This window comes from Periplaneta americana, chromosome 8 (genome assembly GCF_040183065.1).
Source record: "Periplaneta americana isolate PAMFEO1 chromosome 8, P.americana_PAMFEO1_priV1, whole genome shotgun sequence".
Taxonomy (NCBI): Eukaryota; Metazoa; Arthropoda; class Insecta; order Blattodea; family Blattidae; genus Periplaneta; species Periplaneta americana.
Window position 1 is genome coordinate 67,645,647 of NC_091124.1, and position 16,124 is coordinate 67,661,770.

The window sequence follows — 16,124 nt, forward strand, 5'->3', positions numbered from 1 at the left end:
ACTTTAGATTAGTGTTGACTAAACATCATTGTGATAGCTTTTTTAAATGTAATTCAAATTTTATTCCCACTTTGATTATACTATCCTCCATTGTAAGTAACGTTAATGTATCATGTTAGAGGAGGTAGTCTCTTATGTAAGATTTTTCTTGTATAGGATACCAATAATTTTGTATATTGTTTAAGGTGAGGAATATGGTTTTATCTTAAGTGATTAAGAAACATACATCATCGTGAAGAGTGGAAAATTCTATTGTACACTGAAGTGTGTAGATGGACTTTATCATTATTGATACCACCACCATTACTACTGTTAATTATGCATTGTTTTTTTTCTTGATTCTATGACTTTGCAAGGTTCTTGACTTCACGGGATTCAGTAAACTAAAGTAAAGTTCACTGGACTGTTTTAACTATGAATATTTGTTTACTACAGTCATTAAGTTGTCTTGCTCAAGAATTTTCGAATTCAACAGTACTACCTTCTGCATTGTTATATTAGTAAGATGTTCTCAATGTCGTCCAAACGTTTAAGTATCTTTGAAGGATGCATAAAATTATATCTGTTGTTTATATTACTACTGGCAAGCAGTAAAGGCATTATTATTATTACAGGCACTAACAGGGATTCGTTTAGTAGAAAAGCTAGAGAGGATTGGTTTAGAGACCATAATGGCAACCACTGCATCGCCCATGTCAGCCCTCACACTCCAAGGTGCTCTTTATACACGTCGCACACTGAAGAGCCCCATGGCACAGCTAACGAGTCTAAAGAGTGCCATAGCATCACCAGGAATGGCACTGCCTTCTGTCACCGCTGCCTCCACGAACACCACCGTCACTTCAGCTTCCAGCACTTTAAGAACTTCTGTTTCATCAACTCCAGTAGCTCCTCCTCAGGGTTCTGAGTATGGCTTGGGGGTGCCTGGCAGACCAGGCTCCGGTTTGCTGGACCGTCCTCCACCAGTCCAATCAAGGAAACAGCAGCGTGTGGGTGGGATGGTTAGACCTGATCTGGGAACAGTTCTTGGATCTGTTCCTGCCAAGAGAAGTCGTGATTCAATTGAAACCAGTCCTACGCCAGGGACTCTCGGCACAATCAGCTCTCTGCTGTTTGGCCGTAAAGGTGGTTTGCTGTGATATGGTTGCTGAGAAGTAAAGTTATTTTCCAATAATGCGTAGCTTTTCCGGCAGTGAGCTCTGAAATAGTACCTGTTTGTGTTGCAGCTCTAGTGTGTATGGTCATACATAGTACTTGATTAGCTGTTTTGCTTATTTATTGCTGTGAGGAATTGCTTGGATTCTGAATTCATGAAATTCCATCTACTCTTGATTTGTCTTCCAGAAAAACCATTTGACAGATTGGAAGGTTGTGGCATATGTCAGTATATTTGCAACTACAGAGGAATCTCATTAACACGTTTTTCTGGGGACCAAAGAAATTTAAACGTCATAAAAGGAAAAACATACTGATGTTTGAGCATGTATTTAGTGAAAGTGGGACTGGGACTTCCATAAATAAATGTCATATACGTGAAAACGCGGTAATGGGAAATGTACTAACGAGATTCCACTGTATTTGAATTATAATTTAATTTCCAATTATTTTTCAGTTTTTATAACCCTCATACACTTCTAAACCTGCTTCTAAATTACTATATTTTGTTATTTACATAAAAGAGACCAATGAAAAAAGTTAATAATTATACCGAGTTTCAGTAATGTATGTTTCTTTGGGAAGTGAGTTCTTCTCTCAAATGTCTTTCAACTCAGAGACTATATGAAAATATCGAGGTAACTATCAATAATTGACCTTGAATTATTTATTTACGTTGTGACTATAGTAGAGTGTTTGTTTCAACAAATAATACCTCGAATGTATAAATTTGAATAATATTCATGTAAATAATAACAGTCCCACCTACAATTAAAATTATACGTACATAAAATTAATATCACGACAGTCTGTTTAAAGGAGCTTCACCTTGGAATACTAAGTTACGACAATTTCAACAAGAAGATGAGGACGGACACAAATGAAACTTTAGTTGGTGAATTCAATATGACTCTTGGTATTTCAAATGTTCAGTTCCTAATATTTCAACAGTACTACACTAGTTCTTATAGTGCTAAGGCACTTTTCACGTTGTGCAGATTGTGTTCCATTTCTCATCAACTCTATTAAATAGGTTAGACAAAGCATATGTACTTAATGCTCGGTTCTGTTTTCTTATAGTTCATCATATGAAATTGATTGGCATTTCAGAGAAGTAACTGAATGAAGTTTCTATATTTTTACATCTTCTGCATTATTTTCAAAAGCGACTGTATCCATTCGCTGTCTACGCCATTGCAGTTATCTCTGCAACATCAATCTTCATTGTAATTAGTTGTGATGTATAATCAACTAAAACTATAATAGAAATGTAGTACTGAAATTTTAACTCTTTACCTGAACCAAATCTGGCTTATTCGACAGAGCTCACATTAGATCAAAATGAATTCAATATATCAGACCTCCCAAATCAAAGAATGAGGGATACGTGAAAATGACCATTCTGAGTAACAGTGCTTTGTTTTGCGTCTCTTTTAATATTTTGTAAATTCTCACATTTGTAATGATTTGTCATAGTTTACGTAATAAATCGTTGATCAAGATTTGTGATTATCTTCTATTTTAATGCTTGGATTAGATTCGGTTCCATCAGTTTGAGTTATTTTTCACTTCTATTGATGATGTTAGATAAAGTTACATTTGATAATATTAATTTTAATTCAATTCCTCTACTTTTTGGTTATGAGGAATGGTGGAAATGTAAAATTTCTTACTTGTATAACTTTATCTGTAACCTGTCTGGTCTAATATTTTAAATTCATTTTATCACGCCATATGCACTGCCAAACAAACCAGATTCGGTCCAAAAATCGAATTAACGCCTTTAAGTTCTTTTTCTAATTATTATGAAAATAAACATTTTTTTTAAATTTGAAGTAAGTCTGTTACTTCGTTTAATTTAGATTAGCTGTCCAATTCAATATAGTTGCAATTAAAATTATTTTTATTCGTTAAATGACATATGCCACTCTTTTGAGTGAATGTATAGACATTTAAATGCCAAAATCGTAAGGGTTGTGCAAGTTATAAATTAACAAAATCACTCAGAGGATGTTGGCCTTTCATCTTACATTATAAAGGGTGTTATTTACATTACCATATTTCCATTCAGATTTTGTCCACACATTTTTCAATTTCTCATTCAAGCATTTTGTCCCGCTGGAAATACACAATGACTGTGTATACTGGACTCAAGTTTAGAACTGAACCTGATGTAAATGAAAACTACACATGCCTCACAACGCACAACAGTCAGACGTAAAGTGAAGTATAATTCGTAATCAAAATTGAAGTTCTTAACTCTACACAGAATCGTACATATTGTTTCTTAAAGGTATTTGGTACTTTATATATGTATTTTTTACAGTTTCTGTTGTGTACACTTAATAATAGATGATGTGATTGTGACATGTATACCATGTATTCTTTTTATAGCAGTCTTGTAAAGTGCTGCAACAGAAAGAAGGTAAAAACAAACGCAATCCGGCCACCTGACTGCAAAATGGTGGATAATTAATATCAGCTGCTGTTACCGCAGTAATAAATTTAACCTTAGCAGAACCGAACATTTTAAATAGTTTTGACTTTCATAATAATGACATGGAATTATTATTACTAGAAGATTTTAACAGTAATAAACTTTGAAAAAGACCAAAACACGCATTCCACCATGATGTACCATGCAGCAAACCTCGTACATCAGTATTTGGAAGTGCTAACACTGAATATAAAGCAGCGCTTCACGTTCCGCTTTAAAAAGAACACATGGATTAACCAGCAACAGGCGATAGTATAGTAATATAAGTACAGTAGACTCTTGCTAATCTGGCCATTCCTTGGACAGTGGGGACCATATTGGTGAGAGTGCTCAAATATCTCATTAAATTTAATGTTATAACCTGCGCCAACCACTCCACTTGCACTTCTAAATCGAAAGTAGAATGTTCCATATGTGGCCGGCACTCTATATAAGTATATACGTGTAAAAGTAATACAGTATATAACACATGACACCCAGAAATTTCCCAGAAAACTATTACAATAGAAGTGATAGGAAGTACACTAGAAAGAGTTGGATTAGTAAGAGTCTAGTGTAATTTTTTGTTTATCACTACGCCACCTATTGTGACTCTTTTCATCGATCACTTATTATGAAGTATTAAAGTTGCCAGGTCTCCCGTATTTTACCCACATTTTCACCAGTCACCCATCTCTCGTATTAGATAATATTTTCTCTCGTAATTCATTTATTTATTTAAATGGTAAATATGAAATAGTGCTAAGATGCTATGAAAATTATTCTAATGACATATTTTTTAGTGTAATCTACAATGACAGTTTCTCATCAATTTTAAACCTGTTTTGTTAAGGGAAATTTCAATTTATTGTAAAAGTTTCTGAATGATACAAAGCAAGTGGTAAGTAATAATAGCGTTACGAGATTAATTTTAAATTACTTTTGTGTACAGTTATACTGTAACATTCTCCTAAAGATAAAACCTGTCGATAATGTCTTGATGGAACGATTTTGACAGTTATTTCCAAAATCTCCCGTATTTTCAGTTTAAGAATACCACTAAGAAACCAGTACGATTATGAGAATAGTTAAAAATTTCAATTATGATTGCGAACTATATACTTCACATTATGTCTGACTGCTGTGCATTGTGAGGCACACATCATATGGTGTTTATTTTAGATTCGGTTCTAAATGTGAATCCAGCATAATTAAAGGTTTTCATTAATTTCGGAAATAGGGACTCTTTAAAAGTGTTGAATTTTATCGACTCCATCTCATCTTGAGAAAAGGCAAGGAAGAGATATTATGTGTCTGTTAGATCCCATACCAAGATGCTGAAGAATAGCTCTTTGTATTGGATCCAACAGATAGGTTCATCTTTTCTTGCCTTCTGTGATGATAGAGCCAATACGTACAGTAGCTCCAAAACATTGGATATCTCTGCATCTACGACCCTGCGCAAAAAGAATCTTTTCACCATGTTGAGCAACATAAAATCATAAACAGAATCTTGTTCATACATCTTGCATTTTTGAAAATAGTTCAATAACATAACTTTGCTATGTTTGAGTTACATTTTCAAGTTAGAAAAGAGTTGATATTTGTGGAAATGTTGACTTACATACTTTCATATTAAATACATTGCATTCCTTTGTATGAAAATATGACTGCTACATCTTATTGAGTAAAAAAACATACAAATATAATTTGTTCATATCAATGACTATTAAAAAGGTGCCAAACTGCAGTTAATAACTTTGTAACGCTGAACAAATGAAGGAAGTGATTTGGCATATTTTGAGATGAATAACACACTAACAAAGCAGGATGTGAAACTCATACAGTACTGAAATAGATCAAAAAGTAAGAGAGTACAATAAATCTTAGTTATGAAATACAAAGCTTTCGACATCAAATCAGGGAACAGGCGTTTCATTTGTTATTCTTTGTAATATCATATGTTCACATGTGTGATCTTCTGAAAACCGTGAATAACTGTATTGAAACAGAAACGTCAAATTTCTTCATAAGTAATTTTTATTTTTAGCTACAAAATACAGTGTAATAAAACTCAAATCGCATACATTTAGTAATGATGTGGTATGGACCAATAAAATTTCTTAAAATCTACATATGTAGCAAACAATACAGCATCTCCTATTGTGAACACAACATTACACCAAGGCTCAATTAAAAAGAAAATATAGTAAATTATAATGTAATATTATCAAGTCATGTTTAAAATCTTTATATCTCAGATGTTAATAACATTATTGGAGCTTAATAACTAATTAAGGAGATTCACACAAAAAGTTTGCCTTGGTCCCATTTTCTTAATATTTACTATCAAATGATGTTAGAGCATAATTGGAATAGTTTATGGTAAAATGAGCAAAAAATTACCTATGCAGACTGAATTTGTTAAGAGAACAGCATTATCTTACTAGAAGAAAGTTGCCAACGTATTTTAATAAATGATGCCATAGTAACAATGTCATAAGATTCTCGTGTAATATTCCTTAGCTGTGTTAAGGCCGGTTCACAATAAATCGGGAACTGAAACGACAATGAGAACGAGAACAGAAATAATGTTAAAATAAGTGTATTTAAATGTAAGCGTTCACAATAGTTAATTGTGAATGATCACATTTAAATATATTTATTTTAACAATATTTTCGTTCTCGTTCTCGTTGTCAATTCCATTCCCGGTTTATTGTGAACCAGCCTTTAACAGCAGTACTTCTCGAGAGAAAATTTAGAAATTACATTCAAAAGTATACATTTCGAAGCCTGTCACATTTCTTTTTAGAGAAGGTAGCGTATTGCAATGTAGATACCCTTCAACATGGTCAGTCATGGCTTCATTTCAAACCTCAGTTCATTTCAAGCTTCATGCCAACTGTTTCGCGAAGGTGCATTTAGACTTCAGTTCTAGGTTATAATATAATTATTTGTTGAAATTTTCTCACAGGAATCGATAAAATTGTCAATTTTTTATTATTATCTTAAATAAAGACTGTATAGTAAATGATTCGTCCAAACTAATGTATAATCCCGAATACCACCTGCCCCCAAATAAGACCTGCACTCTAAATTTCTAATGACAAAATTCGGAACAATGTATACATATGAGACCACGATATGAAAGGCTTGAATAAGACCCACACTCAATTTTCAGAAGCAATATTTTTGGAAAAAAAAAAATAATAATAATAATAAAAAATAAAATAAATTTTGGAAGTGGTATGCATTGTGCTTTTATTTTCATAATTACTTTCAATTTATCGTAATGGTAAATACTTATTCTTTCGTGAACACTATCCTGATTACAGAAGAGAGAGAAAGAAACTAACAAAGAAGGAACCTAACAAGTTATCATGTCCTGTGGAAAGCTCGTTTTTTACAGCAGCCCTATAATCCAATTTTGAAGATTGAATGACCCTATATGATCCTTCCAGCAAACTATTTTTCTTGTGGTATTTTTTTCTCGACATAATAATTGCTGTCTTCATGTTCATAAAAATGGATCACTTTTTACAGTGAATCCTCTACAAATTTCCGCCTATCAGCCTTTACTCGTAACTCGAACTTCGAATTGAAGCACCAGAACAGATCAGAGAGTGGCAATGATACTTTAAGCTGAGTGTTGAGTTTATACAGTGAGGCAGCACTACTGATGTGTGAAATAACATAGCAAGACAGGATCATCAAGTTTCAGGTCTGGCTTCATTTCTTGTCACATCATAATTTTAGATGTTTCCATGTTGTTTATCATAAAGTATGCAATTAACTGAGGATTGAAGTGAAGCAAAAATGACCGCGTAAACAGTGTAACTAGTACATACAGTTCCATTTTATATAGATTTTACTTTTAATAAAGTTTAGAATATGAAAAGTGAGGGCAAGCTTTTTGAGTAAGTTTCATATGAGCTGTTAAGCTACACATGTGCAGATTAGATATTAGCTTATTTATAGCTAAGTATGCATAGTTCATAGTGATAAGTTATTCCTTAAGTGTTTACAGTCTTTATTTATTAAGATTATGCGATAATGGTGAGACAATGAAAAACATGGATTTTATTTTAAATGACTTCAGTGAGAAATGTAAATACCTTTTGTAAGAAATAAGCAATATCTCGGTGCAATTCACATCATATCATTTTATGGCCCTTGAGTTTAAAATATTTATATAACAAGACAACATATTCTTGATGATTTGTAAACTGATGCCTTGAGAAAATTCGAGGTTAATTAAAAGATACGAGATAATACCAGCATCAATTTCCTTGCTGGAGGAAGTAACCACTTTGCAAATCACAAACATAAAAAAAAAATTTTTAGGTGCTAATTATAAAGATTTCGTACTACTCTTTACAGTGTACACTAAATATAGAAATGCATTTTAGATATGTTCCTTAAGTACCCTAGTTAATACTGGTATCAGAATTCTGTGAAATCCTGTGTCTAATGAAAATGACATGACATTGTAATGAAATGTTAAAATTTACTTCGTTGTATTAAATTATCAAGTACAGAGATAACAAATTAATAATGAAAGAAGTAGTCTGTGAAGAAAAGGAAATGGATCGCATGGTCTCATACATAGTGTAGCAACACACAAATACATGTTCCAAATTTTAACCTTTTAATGAAAATTTGTGTGCATGTATTTTTAAGACTCTAGATTCATTTCCTTTCTCAACTTTGTGGCTTCAAAAATATCCCTATTCTCCACATTGACGCTATTATGATAGTTTTATCTTGATAACTTTTAGTAGCATAAAGGTTATATAGAAAGTGTAGTTATGTTTACTATATGTCATATAGAAATTAACTTCAGACAGTTCTATTAGTAAGGAACTATGTATTTGGGATCTTACTTCTTGTTTCAAGTATTGTTTTAATTTCCTTTGATGCATGAGCACAAATTATATTTAACTTGTAATTGTTTCCTGCAGATAGGTGAAATTACGATTGCAGGACAAATTTTTCCTCTCTTTTTCCATGAAGAAATGCAGTGCAGGATTATGGACACCATCTTATATCAGTTTTTTGTAGATTGATTTGAATGAAACATGATAACATGCTGGCTTAAAGCTGTTGCCACTCTTAAGATAGTAAGACTGTGCATTCAGCTGTGCTCAATCCCCTTCCAGCACTGAGAGAGTAGAACACAGATTGGTTCATTAGAGATTTTAATTATAGCATTTGTAAAAGTTTTTCAGTACTTCAGTTTATGCCTTGTTGATATTAATACAGTACACTAGACATATTAAATGTTGTTGCTGGATCTCGTCCAAGGCAGAATGGCTTTTGCAATTAGGTTGTATCTATGTCTTTAATTTTTCCACTCTAAAATTTTTACAATGTCTTGTAAAAATAAGCACGATTATCATTATCAATAATACCTGTTAAAGAGTCAGACAAAATTTGTTGTTATAATCTTTGTACATGATTTTCGTGTATCATCAGTTTTACATTTTATTAATTACCTACTTTTGTCAATAAAATATTTAATAATTCTTCTTTCATTACTTTATATTTTATATAATATATTTCACATTTTCAAAGTTAGATATTCTAATGTTAATGTGGAGTTATATGGGTAATTTTGTTTGTTAGGGGATATTGTCAGGAATTTTATAATTACCGTATGTCCTTCGTGATTGAAGTTGTATAACTCTTACATATATCATATTATATTCTCACAAAAAGTAAAATTGAAGTATTACAAAATTTGCTGACATTCTAATTGCATGATGCAGGCCTAACACAAAATCGGCTTGAATACGAGAAAGAAAGTCTTTTACAATATTATGAAACATGTAAATAATATCTAATTAACATATAAACGAGAAAAAGATTTTCTGTACGAAAAAACAGGTTACTCTTTTATATAATATAAAGTAACGAAAAGTAATCTCATTAAATAGTTATTCCGTAATGAAACTTGACATACCTGGACATTAAGACTGAGATTTTTAACTTGCTGTCTATATTAAAAATATAAACTTTTACTTCTTGCTGCATATTTGTTTTAAGTGTTCATTAAAATATTTAAGGAAGAATGGAAAATGAAATTTTTGTTCTTTAATTTATCAACAGAAATTAATAGAGCAGAAAACGAAGTGCTGGGCAGGGAATTGGGAATATAGCTTTCTGACCAGATTTTCATTTTGCGGTTTTAAGCATTATGAACTTGGCCAGGAAGAAATGAGTTGGTGCATTTTAGTACCGTGAAGTTGTATTATAGTTAATAAAATAAATTCCTTTGTGGTAATTAATTGTTAGGGTACAATTTTAGTATTAGTATAACCTTATTTTACAACAGTATTTGACTAGTGCTTGAACTATTTATGTAAACAACCAGCCGAGCCTGAAGCTAACTTGATATTTATTTAATTGGGTGCTGCAAAAAAATATTGTATTTATTTTTATGTATTTTTATTTGTTTCTTGAAGCTGCTGAGTTAATCAGTTTTCATTCACTTAGAGCTACTGTATTTGGTATTGTTACTGAGTGACAATAGTATGCTGCAATTTTTATCTCTGGTAATATGAGGAAGATGGTTAAATACGTGTGAAACTGTACCATTGTTCTGAAGACATGCATACAAGTTATAACGTTTTAGTAAAAATTCCTCCCATCCCTTTCCGCAGTCAGTACACAAATACCCTCTGAAGTCACAGGTCTTGTGATGGGTGTGTGTGTTAACTGTATAACATCCAGTCCTGCAACACAAGATTCTTTGACCTTCCTCATGGTGCTTACTTAATTCAGTTACACATTTTTAATTATATTGCGTGTTTTTGTATAAAGAAATTCACTGTCAAGTATATTGTTGCTGCATGTGTCAGAAAAGTTTGATTTGTTTTCGAAAATATTTTCCAAATTCATTGTGTGATTACAAAAAAAAAATACGGATTTCGTAATCAAGTATATATTTCCATAGCTGTAAAAAAAATGCATATCAGTTACAACATATTAATTTGTAAGAACCTGGATTATATGGAATTATTCAAATTTAATGTACATATTAATAAACTATATAAATTTTGCCAAAAACATTTCATATATTTTAAAATACTACCTATATTATAGGCATAATGGCGGACTCCTACCTTACAGCATGTCCGTTGACTTTCTACCACCATACAAGCAGAATCAGTAATCGCCAATCCAGTAAGACCTGGAATCCGAGCTGTAGGCAGGCCCAAGCCACTAACCCTTGATCTTTAATAATAATAATAATAATAATAATAATAATAATAATAATGATTTATTTAACCTGGCAGAGTTAAGGCCATACGGCCTTCTCTAACACTCAACCAGGAGTGATAAGGTGATAACACGCCAGTCTTGCTTTTGGAGAACATAATGTATTCACAGATGAATTATATTTTGCATGTGGCTCTCCTATAGTATCAATAGTATTTGATAATGTATTTAGCCTGAATTCTAAAAATTCTTTAAATTTTTATGAAAGCTCAAATTTATAAGATATGTACAGATAAAAAGATAATCAGAAATATTATTGACACATGCAGTATAATGCATTGAATATAATTACGTAATACAAATATGTATTTGCATTTAGTTTGATTATAGTTGCTCCTTATATGTTTAATTACTCAAATTAATGAAATTAAGATTACAAAAAATACTTACCTGGGACTTTGTAGAGAGTCCTTGGCTTTCTTTCTCTGAAGTAATCCCTCTGAAGCTTGAACTAATATGGTAGACAATTTTCATTTCGAATAGATGCACAAATTCGAGCTATGAACGTTGAATTACTTAACTTCGTTCACAAAACAGAACACGCAAGAGTTATTTAGACTTTTTTGCAGTGGCTGCACAAAATTCCTGTAGTAGCTTTAGAGGAAAGAAAATGATCAATTTCATAAAACATTATGAATTTCGTTTAACCTTAAAATGTTCCAGCAATGCCAAACACAGAGTTTAATGTGGTTTACTTTATTTTATATATTTTATTCCTTGTTGCAAGTTTGGTTAAAAGTATGTGACATAACTTGTGTGTATATATTATTCTTTAGTTTTAGAATTGGCAGTGTTTTAGGACATAAGAAACATAAAATGTTCTTAAAATAGTAACAAAAACATCAATGTAAATTAAATTTTTTGGCATACTCTTCATTTTAATTCAATGTAATAATTATCAAAAATTAGTCAAATGAAAAATAGCACAGTTAAATAAAATTATCTGTAATATTTTTCATTACTTTAATTTTGAGGGTGAATGCTGAAGTCAGTTTCTGGGTTATATTTTTAGACAGTATCGTAAATATTCCATTTTATAACACTAGTGGAAAATAGGAAAAGTGTAATTTGTTACTGAACATTTGTCCCCTACAGTTATAACAATTACTGTACATCATTATCACATGTTACTGACATCATAATGCTTCATCGGAAGTTGCAGTTCCTAAGAAAGATTGTGACTGCAAAATAACATTATGTCTCTGTAGATGTGTAATATGAAAGTACATTCTGTTAGACTTAATTCTTTTTATTATGTTACATTCTCTAATTTATGGACTTCTATTCAGGTTGTGTATTTCATTGTGATTAATTCCCCACTTCTTGTTTCAGTAAGTTCTGAATATTCATTAGTAAGATATTTGTACTGCAGTTGTTCAGAACAGTTATACTTAAAAAATGCTACTAACACAGCTTTTGTTATTCTATCAGTATTATACATCAGCACTTTTATAAAGCTTATGTTGAAGAAAGTGAGCAGCATTTCGTATTTATTTAGAGAGATTGTAATACAAATAGGGCCTATGTGTATTTAATATTCCCTATTAAGGAGATTGGACAGTGAAAATCTGGTGCATTCTCAGGGCTCATTGCCAGACATCATATTTTAAAGGTTAGTGATTGAACTGTTTGGCCCAGCAACATTCTAATTTTTTTTTTTTAATATTGGCCAACATGATTTCACACATGCAGCATTTACAGAATGTAGTTACCACGACAGTAGATCTTTCCTCCCAGTGTGGCTGAGGTGTTACTCAGTCTTGATTACTGATGTGGCAACTGTTACTGTTTTAGTCATTATTGATTATGTATTAAGTGTCCAAATATTTCTTTTCTGTAGAAAGTAAAAAATAAATCATGTTATTATAAAAAATCACATTTTCTTTTATTTTATACATTTCGTTTCATTTTCATGATACCTCTTTTTACTTGGTAAGTAACTACAATGAAAAAAACTTAGCTGTACCGGTATACTTCTTCTTCTTCTTTTGGCATACAGCTCTTATAGTTTAGATAAAGCCTCCTTTAAAACAATATCCCAATCACTTCTGTCCTCTGCCCTCTTCTTCCATTTCCTTATTCCCACTTTCCTCAAATCTTCCTCAATATCGGTACAGTCTAACCATCTCAATCTGGAACAACCCCTATCTCTCCTTCCCTCCAGTGTTCCAGTGAAGATCATCTTCGCTGTTCTTTCGTCCTCCATTCTAATTAAGTGACCTACCCATTCAAGTCTTCTAATTTTTATCGAAGTTACTATATTAGGTTCCTTATATACTTGTTCTAATTCCTAGTTACTACGGATTCTTCAATTATTTTGTTCTTTAACAGGACCATAAATCTTTCTCAGAATTTTCCTTTCCCATCTTCTGAGTTGTTGTTGTTGTTGCTATTCAATCATGGTCCATGATTCACACCCATAAACCACATGGGGTACCTGTATACGACAGTCTTTAATATAAGTAACCGTGCCGCATTCCCAGTGTTGAAGTAACAACACATTCTGACCACTATTCTTAAAAGTATCACATTGTCACTTATCTCACAGTCTTCAGTTTTTGTTTTAAAAGTACAAATAATTTTTTTTTTTTTTTTTTTTTTCATTTTGGATTTTGCACATCTAGCAGTAATGAAATCTCTTCTTTATCAATATTTTCTAGCAAAAGGATCATTTTTCTTCAGAGCCAAATTATTAACTGTATTTTTCATAAGTTCTGTTATAAGTGAGTATAGGAGAATTGATCTTAATTTTTGTAAGAAAGTTGAAACATCCTCCCCTTACTCCTGTTTTGTGTAGGCTCATTCTGTCCCACTCTGTCTAGTTCAGTTAAAACCTTGACAGATTTCGATTTTTCGGTCAAGTTTTAGTCACGCTATAACATCCATGACTTCCACTCCTATATGAGTACAAATGTCTGCTGCTTAAAGCAAAAGCAACATACGTACATGGACATCTCTGTCAATTTACCAATACTTGATATAATTTATACATTGTGCGGTTTAAGTAGATATATGTTGATTTTGTACAAATTTATAAAATAGGTATTGTAACGATTCCAAATTAGTTTATGACAAGGATCGGTAATTCTTGCACAATGAGGTACTTGATCTCGGGACAAGTTGATTTATATGTATCAGTATACCGAATAATGAACAAAATTCGTCTAATAGTTAAGGTGAACTCGTGCCCAGATAAATGGCATGCCGAAATCCACTTATTGGTCGTCAAAAGTTCACAAAAAATACAATATGTGGGTCCTTGTATTTTACCATCACAATTACTTCACCTTACAAAAGTCTTAAAAATTATAATGAGACTAAAAACAGAAGAGACTGAACATGCAAATTGCATAGGTCTCTTAAATTCCAAGAGACGGAAAAACTAATTATACAACTGTACTATTAAATTGAAGTGGTGATGGTAGTGACAGCAGCAACAGCAATCATTAAGTTCGTGAACTGTTCTGTTGCACCATATTACAAGATCCACACACACACACACTTACACATATCCACATTGTCCCTCAAAGTAGTTGCCATTTGCTGCTATGCCAATGTTGGTACAGCAGTTGGAAACTCTGCTGAAAAATATTGGCAGGAAGATCCCGTACAGCTTCTCTTGTGACAGTGATGATCTCCTCGACGGCCTGAAATCTACACCCATGTAGCTTTGCTTTCAAGTGGGAAAAAAGAAAGAAATCTCATGGTGTAAGATCAGGCGAGTATGGAGGTGTGACAAAACTGTGACCTGTTGCCTTGCCAATTCCTCTTGGACAAACACAGAGTGATGTGCAGGGGTGTTGTCGTGTAGACTGCAAAGAATCTCCTTTCACAAGATCTTGTTTACAGTTGCTTCTTGTGGAATGAATTCTCGATGAGTTAAACAGTTCATGCATCACCTTCCTTTTGACCTGTCCTATCGCGGTTTTTTCCTTTAGGTGGCTGATTGTTGTTTCAGTTGCGGATCGTACAGAAAACACCATGTTTTGTCTCTTGTAACGATCAGGTTGAGAAACATCGCATTGTCATCACTCCAAATGGTTACACGATCGTCACATTGGTTTTGCATCAATACACTTGGGACATTGTGCTGGGTAACACGCAACATGTTCAGGTCATCAGATAGAATCTTGTGGCACTTACCATAGCTAATCCTTACTGCTGCTACAAGATCATCTGGCGATTACTAGCAATTGGCACATTCCAATATTGCAATGTCTTCGATCTTGCATTCAGTTCGGGCCATTTTTGGCCAACCAGTATGCTCATCCTCCAAACTGTCTCTGCCCTGCGCTAAATGTTGGTGCCACTTAAACACAGCACTTCTTTGCCGTACACATGCTTGATCATTTGAAATATTTTGCTAGCATATTCGCCTAATTTTTGGCAGAACTTGACGTTTGCCCGTTGCTCGAACGTCTACATTCTCGAGTTCCACCGCTTGCATTCAACTACCCTTCATAACAGAGACCATAGTTCTGCTTGTACTGTATGCACGAAACTGCCTCTTGCTGGGACGATAAAAGAACTGACACGGCACCATCCTGTGGTGCAATTTATCCACTGTAGTGTACTATAGCGAAATATCCACGGACTTAATGACAATACTTCGTATTAATAATAATAATAAATAAATAAAAATCAGTAAGCATTTGTAGACAATATGAAGAAAAGGAGTACTCTTTTGCATATTACATATTCGTCCAACAGATTAAAGCATGCGTGAATAATAATAATGACGTCCACGATAACTATTACAGCAATAATAATTAATGTAATTAACAAGTACAGGCCACTGGCGTAGCTTAGTCGGTGGAGGCGCTTCCCTACTGATCCGGAGTTGCGCTCGGGCACTGGTTCGATTCCTGCTTGGGCTCATTATCTGGTTGAGTTTTTTCCTTAACCGTAAGGCGAATGTCAGGTAATCTACGGCGAATCCTAGCTCTCATCTCGCCATCACCAATTCCATCGACGCTAAATAATCTAGGTTGATACAGCTTGGTTAAATAACCTACTAAAAAAAAATTAATAAGTACAGCGATCTTGTCTTTGCAAAGTACCAGTACTTAATCCAACAAGGTTATTTTCTTAATATTACAGATAAATTCTGTAGGACAAATTAATATGTTTATAATAAGGTTATTTTAATTGGAAGTACCTACAGTGGTAGGCCTACTAACAAACTATTTTGTATCAAATATAGCTACTCCA

The 16,124-nt window shown here is 32.9% G+C and overlaps 1 protein-coding gene across 9 annotated transcripts in view; it reads left to right on the top strand.

Moving 5' to 3' along the window:
* The window catches only part of milt (trafficking kinesin-binding protein milt), a 344,681-nt gene extending 331,892 nt beyond the window's left edge, over window positions 1-12,789 (top strand). For all 9 annotated transcript variants that reach the window (XM_069833015.1, XM_069833017.1, XM_069833019.1 and 6 more), the window contains one exon: window positions 615-12,789. In XM_069833015.1, coding sequence (XP_069689116.1) covers window positions 615-1,139 — 525 coding nt within the window. In that variant the 3' untranslated portion in view covers window positions 1,140-12,789. The remainder of the gene's footprint in view (window positions 1-614) is intronic.
* Window positions 12,790-16,124: the final 3,335 nt, after the last annotated feature.